The sequence below is a fragment of the Leptonychotes weddellii genome, chromosome 6, assembly GCF_054177405.1.
Source record: "Leptonychotes weddellii isolate Sample4059 chromosome 6, ASM5417740v2, whole genome shotgun sequence".
NCBI classification, from domain to species: domain Eukaryota; kingdom Metazoa; phylum Chordata; class Mammalia; order Carnivora; family Phocidae; genus Leptonychotes; species Leptonychotes weddellii.
Genome location: NC_138374.1, coordinates 132,549,023 through 132,559,932, shown reverse-complemented (window position 1 = coordinate 132,559,932; position 10,910 = coordinate 132,549,023). Strand labels below are relative to the sequence as shown.

Sequence of the window (10,910 nt, the reverse complement as noted above, 5' to 3'; positions counted from 1 at the left end):
ACAGACCTCTTGTCCTGAACTGCTTTCAGGATTTTCTCTTTGCCTCTGAGACTTGTAAATTTTACTATTAGATGTCGGGGTGTTGACCTATTTTTATTGATTTTGAGGGGGTTTCTCTGTGCCTCCTGGATTTTGATGCCTGTTTCCTTCCCCAAATTAGAGAAGTTCTCTGCTGTAATTTGCTCTAATATACCTTCTGCTTCTCTCTCTCTTTTTTCTTCTGGGATCCCAATTATTCTAATATTGTTTTGTCTTATGGTATCACTTATCTCTCAAATTCTCCCCTTGTGATCCAGTAGTTGTTTTTCTCTCTTTTCTCAGCTTCTTTATTCTCCATCATTTGGTCTTCTGTATCATTAATTTTCTCTTCTGCCTCATTTATCCTAACAGTTAGAGCCTCCATTTTTTTATTGCACCTCATTAATAGCCTTTTTGATTTCAACTTGGTTAGATTTTAGTTCTTTTATTTCTCCAGGAAGGGATTCTCTAGTATCTTCTATACTTTTTTCAAGCCCAGCTAGTATCTTTAGAATAGTCATTCTGAACTCTAGTTCTGACATCTTACTAATGTCTGTATTGATTAGGTCCCTGGCAGTCAGTACTGCCTCTTGTTCTTTTTTTTTTGAGGTGAGTTTTTCCGTCTTGTCATTTTGTCCAGAGAAGAATAGATGAATGATAGAACAAAATGCTAAAAGTGTAACAATGACCCTAGAAAAATACACACTAAACAAATCAGAAGAGACCCAAAACCAGGGGGAAAAGGAAAAAAAAAAAGAATACAATCAGGCTGGTGAATAGAACAGAGCCACACACCAGATTTTGGGTGTATTTTGGTCTATTAGAAGAAACTGCCTCCCAAAATTTTAAAGAAAGAAAAACTTATATATATATAAAAATAAGGGTAAATATGATGAAGGGATGGAATATGACTGTAAAGATGAAAATTGAAAAAGATTTTAAAAAAGGAATTGACAAGAAGTTGGTTGAAAAAAAGAAAAGAGAAATTTTTTAAAAAAAAGAGAGAATGTAATCAGGCAAGCCATACACTAGAGATTTAGGGTATATTTTGGTCTGTTAGAAGAAGCTGTATCCCAAAATTTTAAAGAAAGAAAAACTTATATATATGTACAAAAAATAAGGTTAAATACAAGGAAGCGCTAGAATATGGCTGTAAAAATGAAAATTAAAAGATTTTAAAAAAGAAATTGATAAGATGGTGTAAAAAGGAAAGAAGAAAAATTCAAGAAAAAAAATAGAAAAAGAGAAAATAAAGAAAATTTAAAAAATTAACTTTGAAAGACTAAAGAATCATGGTAAAAAAGCCATGGATTCTATGTGCATTATTCCCCTAACACTGGAGTTCTGCCGTTCTCATTGATGGGTAAACTTGGTCTTGGCTGGCTGTTCTTGCTGATCTTCTGGGGGAGGGGCCTCTTGCCATGGTTCCCAAATGTCCTTGCCGGAGTCGGAATTGCCCTGCCCTTGCCGGGCCGGGCTAAGTAATCTGCTCGGGTTTCTCTCGGGAGCTTTTGTCCCTGCAAGCTTTCCGTACAGCTTTGGAGGCCGAGAGTGAAAATGGTGGCCTCCCAGTCTCTGCCCCAGAGGAGCCGAGAACTCGGCGTCCCCACTCCTCAGTGCGCCCCCAGAGAAAAGCAGTCAGTCACTGCCGTTTCCCCGGTCTCCGGCCACACTCCGTGCTCACCCAGCCTGTGACCAAGCGTTTCTATCTCTGGCACCCGACCCCGTGCGGAGTCTCCAAACCCAGCAGATCCCTGTGGTGCGCTCCCGCACTGCTCCTCCCAGGGGAGGAAGGATCTGCCACTTGTTGGGTCCCCGCTGGAGGAGCAGTGGCTCGACTGTGCCGCGGATCACGGTTTATGGCAGCCCCGAGCTGAGAGCCCGCTCCTCGGCTCCGTCTCTGCAGCCGGCTTCCCCGCTCCGATACCTGGGAGCTCTGCCGCACTCAGGCACCCCCAGTCTTTCTTTGACCCCGAGGGTCCTGAGACCACACTGTCCCGCGAGGGTTCCACCCCCCGCTTAGCCACTGGAGCAATGTCCCTCAGCAGAGCCGACTTCTAAAAGTTCCGATTTTGTGCTCTGCGGCTCTATCACTTGCGGGTAGCAGCTGATGGAGGCCCCCTCCCCCGCCGTCTATCCTCCCGAATATCGCCTCAGATTCACTTCTCCTACCTTCCAGAAAGTGGTCGCTTTTCTGTTCATAGAATTGCTGCTATTCTTCGATCTCCTGTTGAGTTTGTAGGTGTTCAGAATGGTTTGATCCCTATCCAGCTGAATTCCTGGGACCAGACAAAATTTAGGTCTCCTACTCCTCCGCCATCTGGCTCCGCCCTCCTCAGCATTTAAGATTTCAAAGAAAACTATCTCAATGAAAACAGTATAGTGCTGGCATGTGACTTGACAGATCAGTGGAATAGAATAGAAAGTTTGGGACAGGCCCTCACCGTACAGGGATCTGGTGTATGATAGCGATGGCATTCCAAATTAGTGGGGGAGAGGGGTTATTCAGCCAATGTTGCCGAAAAAGAGAATAGGATCTTTTCTTCATACGTCATACCCAAATAAAATTCTAGATAAAAGAGTTACACATAAAAGTTAAAATATATGATTACTAAAAGGAAATATGGGGACATGTTTAAATAGTTTAAGAGTGTGGGGGCTTAGCTATTCCCAGGAACTGCAAGAAAAAAGACTGAGCATTTTTAAAAAAAATTTTATTTATTTGAGAGAGAGAGAGCATAAGCGGTAGGGCGGGGGAGGGACAGAGGGAGAGGGAGAAGCAGGCTCCCCACTGAGCAGGGAACCCAATGTGGGGCTTGATCCCAGGACCCTGAGATCATGACCTGAGCCGAATGCAGACGCTTAACCAACTGAGCCACCCAGGCGCCCTGAACATTTTGATTACATGAAAGTTATCAAATTTTGTGTGACCAAAATCCTCCCTATAAATACACTCCGAAGACTGACCACGATGTAGAAGAAAATTAGCTGCCACTCGTATCATAGGAAAGGGTTCATTTTTATACTAGCCCTTCGAGATATGTTCAAATCAGCAAATAGAGAGCTGTTTCATTCGTTGCTAAAGAAGCCCAGTATTCCATCTCATGGATGGACCATCAATTATGTAATCAATTTCCAAATGATGGACATACACGTTATTTCCAATCTTTGCTATTACAAACCACACTGCAGTGAATGATGAATACATCACCTCATGTGAATCTGAGTACTCTATAAGATAATTACCAAAGATGGAATTATTGGGTCAAAGGGCTGGGTGTGTGTTATCTTGAATGATCTTGCTAAACAGTCCTGGATACAGGCTTCATCAGTCTACCTCCCCCTAGCAGTGCGGGAGAGTGCTCGCTCCCAACGGCCCTGCCAGGATGGTGAAGTGCCAAGCTTCCTCATCTCTACTAATCAGAGCTGAGAAACAGTCTTTCGTTAGTTTTGATGTCCATGTCTCTCTTTTTTTTTTAAAGATTTTATTTGTTTATTTGAGACAGAGAGAATGAGAGAGACAGAGAGCACATGAGAGGGGGGAGGGTCAGAGGGAGAAGCAGGCTCCCTGCCGAGCAGGGAGCCCGATGCGGGACTCAATCCCGGGACTCCAGGATCATGACCTGAGCTGAAGGCAGTCGCTTAACCAACTGAGCCACCCAGGCGCCCTGATTTCCATGTCTCTTAGCATGAATAAGGTTGAGCGCCTCTTCATGGGATTAAGACAGTTTAAAGATTCTCTGTTCATACCCTTTGCCCACTCTTCCAGCAGGTTGTTTCTCTTGATTTGCTGAAGCTCCTTAACTGGTATAAAAATGAACCCTTTCCTATGATACGAGTGGCAGCTAATTTTCTTCCACATCGTGGTCAGTCTTTGGAGTGTATTTATAGTGAGGATTTTAGTCACGCAAAATTTGATAACTTTCCATGCAAAGTATGAAATAATATGTATATTTTGCTTCCATTTAAGTAAGAGAAGAGGATATATGTGTTTTTAAGTAAACAGATTTTCTTTGGAAGAATATGTAAGATACTAGCAAGAGTGCGTGCTTCCAGAGAGGACAGCTAGGTGGCCAGAAAATTGGGAAGATAGGGAGACTCACCTTTTGCCATGTACATCCTCTGAATGGTGTGCATGGTCATGCTTATCTACTAAGAAAATGAAATATTACATCAATGACCTGTACTTACTGTGGCATGGGCCGAGTATCAACTCTGAAAAAGCTAGTCAGTGTGCTGTGAACTCTAACTTGGGGATTAAGGAAAGAGACACCTAAAATATGAGGGTTTTTCTGCTTTAAATAAATGTTCAAAGGATACTATTAAGCAGGTTACACTGGTGGCTCATGAAGACATCACCGTTAGCTGATGATGTTCAGGAGAATTCTTAGAGTTTGTTTAGAGCATGGTTAAGTGCTGATTATAGATTCCCCACAGCCTCACTCATCTTGGGCCAAAGAAGAAAAAAATCATCGACATCCTCTTCCTTTCCAGGTATGGCTTTTCCACCAAAAGCCCGAGTCTGTTAATCCTCTGACCAAATATCTGAGTGCCACCACTGGCTTTGGAAGCAATTACGTAACAACCCAGAAGGTAAGCGCGTCCACACTGTTGCGTGGAGACCGTTTGCTGCTCGGCTGCTGAACTGGCCCCTGGCTCCCTGGCTTCCCTCTCTGGCTTCCCTCTTTGGTCGCTAGCAACACACTGGCCTCTTTTCATCCCTGTCTGCTCTCTCTCCCGCCTCTGAGCCTCGCATGTCCTCTTCTGTCCACCTGAATACCTCTTACCCCTCTTCTTTCAACTGATTGATTTCTGCCTGTGCCTAAGATGTCAGCTTGTACCTCAGCCTTCTGTGACCCATCAGACCAGGTCAGGTGCCTCCATCATAGGCTTTCTTGACATCTCATACCTCTTCTGTGTAGGATTCGCTCAATGTTGGACTCCTCTGTCTGAATATAAGCTCTGTGAGGGGGAGGATTATACCCCCTTCCCTAGCATGTTGCCTTGCACATAGTAGGTGCTCAAGAAACGTGTTGCAAGGTGGATGACACATAAAGTGTCTTTCTGGAAGTTCACTTCCCTTTGAGTGTTCAGTTCTGCTTGTGACAATTATTAGCTTCAATCCATTGGTATTTTCAAGAGTCAGGGGATGAAGTATGGAAAAAAAGAACCCTTGGTGCTGTGGTTTTTAGACTCTGTATAGTCTTCTAAAAAGAAGCCAAACATGGAGTTACATATAAGAAAATGAGAAAATTTATTTTGAACTTATAAAGCTGTTTTTCTTGTATTTTTGTCATGAGTAAGGTTTATATCAGCCTCCTGTTTTCCACTGCCTAGTTTATGTGGGAGGCGCTGGCATAAAATGAAACTAGATTGAGACAAATAATTTCTCTCGGCAATGTCAAATAATTGGCAGTGATCTTGTCTGTGTCAGTAGTTTGAGGTCTAAGGGGAACCATTCTCTTGCTTCCCATGGTGTCTCTTTACTAAAAATGAACCTATGAACCTCCAGTGTTTTCCAAAATATGTTCTGTGGGATTCTAGTTCCTTGAGAAGATTTGCAAAAAGCTGTTTATCGGCCAAGTAAATTTGAGAAATGCTTCATATTTTACTTCCCACTTTCAGAGACTTCCACAAAGCACATTTGCCCAGGGAAGGCTCCGAGGAGTTGCCACAGTTCACGTGTGTGTGTGTGTGTGTGTGTGTGCGTGTGTGTGCACGTGCGCAATGTTTCATCCTACCGTTTATAATTTTTTCTTGACTACGTGACTTTTTTTTCCTTCACATTTTATGTAGTACTTAATATCACAGAGAACACGCCTTGGAAACTCTTAAGTTAATAAGCTTCCTTTTAAAAAGGCCCTCAGAGTTTGTTTGAACATACTATCAATTAATCTCGAGGGAATGACTAGGGAGAAAATGCTTCATTCTATAAACCAAAATATTGTATTAGCATTTTATGGAAATGTGTTGAAGAAAGTGTTTTAAAAACGTTGATTAATTTGGGGAAGTCCGCTTTCTTCTCTGTTCAGAGGTGGGATTGTGGGGTTGAATGAGCTCTCTATTGGATCCAGTTCCAATATGGAAAAACTCTGACGAGATTTATAATGAATGTAAGTGTTAGTTCCAAAAATGTTCAAAAGTTTTTAATTTTCAGCCTTTCAGCTTTGTGAAGAAAGAGCCTTTTTAAAAAAGTTTAGGCTCTGTGTTGACCTGAAAAGAGGTATCACTTTATTTTTTTATAGAAGCTGAGAGTTTGCTTTTACATACAGTGTGTCAGTTAAAATTAGATTTTCTACATGAAACAGAGGGTGTGAACTAACAGCAGATTCAACTGGATGGAAGCTCAGGTTTCTCACATGTAAAAGCAGTTTTGGAGAGTGGTCCCCTTGGGCTGGTGTGGCAGCTCCCCAAATTGCCAGGCACCCAGGGTCCTTCAGTCACTCTTCTGCCATCCCTGGGGTGTGACCCTCATTCTTTGGCTCAGGAGAGCAAGATGGAAGAAGGGGGAAAGATGGGAGTGCCCATACCTTCGAAGGGGACTCGTGGGCAGGACTACCCACGTCCACTCAGATCTCATTGGCCAGAGCAGAGTCACTTCCGTGGAGCCTGGCAATGTAGGCTTTTAGTCTGGAGGCCGGCGAACCCGGCTAAAGCTTGGGCTCTTGGAAGCTTGGGAAGAAGGTGGACATTAGGTGGATGGCAGTTTAATTGCAAAAAAACTTTTGATTTTTCTCTTTTGTCCTCATATCTCATTTGGCTGGGGTCTCCTGTGACTGGATACACAGGAGTTGGGGAGAGAGCAAAACCAGATCTTTCAGTCTTGCTGTGTAAGGGCAGCATCGATAGCTTTGCTGAGGGTTGGAGTTTGGACTGAACACGTCCTCAGGATCTCAGAGTCAGGAACCCCAGCCCTGACCTACCAGCCCTGTTGTTTTTGTTTATGTGTTATTCTCTTATGTATGTTGAATACCTTCCTTTTACACAAATGCCATTCGTTTTATTTTTCCTTTCTGTTCATCCCTATCTTTGCTTCTTTTCCAGATGGACCTAGATGAAGACACTGCTGAAAAATTTTACCAAAACTTACTGGAACTGGAAAAGCGTATTAGGGACACCATTCAAAAAACAAATCATCAGAGCTGACGGTGGCACTCTCTGAAACATCGCATATCTACTGTGCTTTCTGGGTTTCTGTTGAGTTGGGTGATGTGCCTGTGTGGTAAACAGTGAGCTAGAATTGTCTCTTCCCCCTTTCAGGATTATCTCTAAGACTGTATGCGTGCATGTGAGAAAAAGATCGATAAGTAAAATACGAGTTAGCTGTTCTCCAGAATGGTGTCACATCAAAATTGTGCTCGAGTCACCCAACCAAGGATGTGTTTATTGGTTCTGCCGACTGGAGCCCAGGCTCCACGTGGTGGGATGAGGTGTGGACTCGAGTACTCATGACTCAGGCACTCACCGGCCCTGCTTTTGGCCTGCCCGACCCTCTGAGTGATAATCTGAGCTCTGTTCCTTTTCTTATGGACAGTTTTCTAGGTCTTGTACCTTATTTCTTCCTCCTCATGGTGCTTCTAAAAATCCCGAGATTGTGGGGCGTCTCATGGCTCAGTCAGTTAGGCGTCCGACTCTTGATTTCACCTCAGGTCATGATCTCAGGGGCGAGAGATTGAGCCCCGAGTTGGGCTCCGTGCTCCGCATGGGGTCTGCTTGGGATTCTCTCTCCCTCTCCCTCTGCCCCTCCCCCCGCTCATGTGCGTACACGCGCTCTCACTCTCAGATAAAGAAAATCTTTAAAAATCCCGAGATTGTTAGAATCCTAACAGTCCTAATACAGATACCCATGTAGTTAATCGCAGGAACAAAATTATATATGTGTTTGGGCACTTGAATTATTTCTTCCTTTGAAAGTGTCTTTCATTGATGTCAAGGTGGTCTGCGTTAATGTTGGGCCTGACCTTTAACACCATTTGCAAATTTGTTCATTGCCGACCAGCCTGTTTTTCATGATTATATTTTAATGTATGCAGACATGCAGCAAAAACTTATTTATTCACATTGTTTCAAAAAAATTTTCCAACTGAATAATTGCAGGTTGGGTGTCTGCTGGTATGTGGTTGGAAGTGGTTCGCATATAAAGACAAAAATGCTAAAATGCCTAGATGTTTTTACCCTACATATAACCACTGTACCTGGAATATAATAAAGTGAGCAAAATTTTGGATGACTTAATAAAAGTGAAAAATTGTATAGAAATATAGTTTCTGTATATTCTAAGTATGAATTTTTTGGTTATAGTTCCCCTCATTTTGTTGGTAAAGATATTTTTAATAAAGTTAAGCCTCTGTATGTGAAAACGAGGGCTGAATGCTTCTGCACACTCCCCGCTGTCTTTGAGAAGGGTGAGATTGGAGAGCTGAGAGCAGCGCTGGGTTGTGCTCTTGTGATCACTCACACTGCAAGTGTGTGAGAAGCACTTCATTGTGAATCTCAGGTTCCTCATCTGTAAAGTGGAGTCATGCTCTTTCTGCTTCCTCTGCTCGCGGGTGTGGAGGAACGTTAAATGCCATAACACATGTGAATGAATAAAGAGCATTTTTGAGAATGATGACAATACGGTTTTTCTTAGAGACGGATAAGCCAGAGTGTCATGGTTCAAATGATGCAACGTAAGGCGCTGAGCGACATTGTCCTGTCTGACTGAGAGTTCGGTTTTCTGAACGTTGAACCTTCACTCAGGAGGCAGCATCTAGACGAGCAAGAAGGCACCGCGACAGGGGCGTGGGCACTGGGATGGGGAGGACACTGGATCGAATTTGGGTTTAGTCATTAACTAACTTGCTAACTTAGGGCAGATTACTTCAGTTTATACCTTGATTTAATTACAAAAATATTGCTACCAGTGCTTACCTTGAAGAATTGGAAGACTATGTCCTAGTAGATGCATAGTCAGTACAAACTGGATTTCTGATTATTTATTTCTGTTCTACTGTAAGTGCCCCAAAGGAGACTTTAAGTGGGAACTAAATCCTGGTATCATGCCATTCATGATGTGTCAGTAGGTTGGTGCTCTGTGTATTTTCTGAGCCATTTTATCAAATTTCCTTGAAATGGAGAACAAATCGCAGCCCCCCTTTGCCCCTCCCAAGTGCACACCCTAAGTGGCATACATCAGCAGTTGGTTCTTGTCCTAAAATTATCCAAGATTTCAGTTTTTATACCTGAACTTGGCTACTAGGTTGAAGATTCAACTACTAGGAGTTGGGCTCCAGGAGATGCCTGATTTTTCTCATATAAATGGCTAATCAGATTTCTTTGGACTGCTGCACTTACTCTGATTTCCATGGTGGATTTAGTACAAGTCATTCATTCATTCTGCAGCTATGTATCAGGCACTGGCCCTATGCCCAGCACTCTTGGGTTTTGAGGATAGAGAGTGGACATGTGAAGATAGAATGGGGCATTTCAAAATGCATTTAATAGCTGTTCCAGAAAGAAGAAATTGAGAAATGGGAAAGAGGCAATATTCGAAGAGAGAAAAGCCGAGCATTTGTCAGAGTTGATGGCAGCTATGATCATCAGATTGAGGAAAAATGACAAGTCTCAAACACAAACAAACTCAGATATGGTGAAACTGCAGAGAGCCCGAGAAACTGACTTGCCAACCAGAGAAAAGAGATCACTAATGAGAGTTCTTGAGACTAAGGGCAGATTTCTTCCCCTGTTACTTTTGAGAAGACAAGAAAAAGTAAGTGCTGAGTGAAGTCAAACCCATCTGAGCTGTAACTTCAGAGTGAAGCTGAAATAAAATTTTGAGACAAAAGTTGCAAGTTTATTTCTAACCCTTACTGACAGAGGTTACCTCTAACATTCCTCTTTTGAAAAAGATACCTGGAAGAGGTATTTGGAAAAGAAAATTGGATCCTACAAGGGAGAAGTGAGATGCAAAAGGAATAATGAGTAAAGATATTTGCAAACATGTAGATAAGCCTTCAACTTTGACTTTATAAAACAATAATAAAAATGCCTAGTTTCAGAAGGAAAAAAGGCAAGGTGTCAATATGCAAGCTGGGGGAGTTTAGTCGACTAAAGATATTCAAGACATCAGGGGCACTTTCATGGTTCAGTTGGTTAAGTGGCTGACTTGGTTTCAGCTCAGGTCATGATCTCGGGGTCCTGGGATTGAGCCCTGCGTGGGGCTCCATGCTCAGTGAGGAGTCTGCTTCAGATTCTCTCTTTCTCTCCCTCTGCCTCTCCCCCTACTCATGCACATTCTTTCTCTCTCAAATAATAAATAAATCTTTAAAAAAAGATATTCAAGATACCACTCAGAAGAAAGAGATTTTGGTTAACTTTATTTTTTTAAAAGATTTTATTTATTTGAGAGAGAGAGAGAGTGAGCACGAACAGGCAGAGGGAGAGGGAGAAGCAGACTCCCTGCTGAGCAGGGAGCCCGACACAGGGCTCTATCCCAGGACCCTAAGATCATGACCTGAGCCAAAGGCAGATGCTTAACCAACTGAGCCACCCAGGCGCCCCTTTGGTTAGCTTTAGACAAAATATCTAAGGTACGTATTAGACTTTTAATAGCAACCTTATGATGCACAAATAGGATATACAATTTCCAGATCAAAAGTGGTTTAAAAAAAGGAACACCCATGGGACGCCTGGGTGGCTCAGTCGTTAAGTGTCTGCCTTCAGCTCAGATCATGATCCCAGGCTCCCGGGATCGAGTCCCACATTGAGCTCCCTGCTTGGGGGGAAGCCTGCTTCTTCCTCTCCCACTACCCCTGCTTGTGTTTCCTCTCTCGCTGTGTCTCTCTCTCTGTCAAATAGATAAATGGAATCTTTAAAAAAAAAAAAAAAAAAAAGGAACACCCAAGCCATCC

General features: G+C 42.8%; 1 protein-coding gene across 2 annotated transcripts in view; it reads left to right on the top strand.

The window, feature by feature from the left end:
- HSD17B7 (hydroxysteroid 17-beta dehydrogenase 7) overlaps positions 1-8,626 on the top strand; it is a 28,368-nt gene extending 19,742 nt beyond the window's left edge. For both annotated transcript variants that reach the window (XR_014146610.1, XM_081825230.1), the window contains exons 8-9: positions 4,513-4,611; positions 7,063-8,626. Coding sequence is in view for 1 of the 2 variants with exons in the window: in XM_081825230.1 (XP_081681356.1) it covers positions 4,513-4,611; positions 7,063-7,164 (201 nt within the window). In the remaining variant the exon portion in view is untranslated. The remainder of the gene's footprint in view (positions 1-4,512; positions 4,612-7,062) is intronic.
- Positions 8,627-10,910: the final 2,284 nt, after the last annotated feature.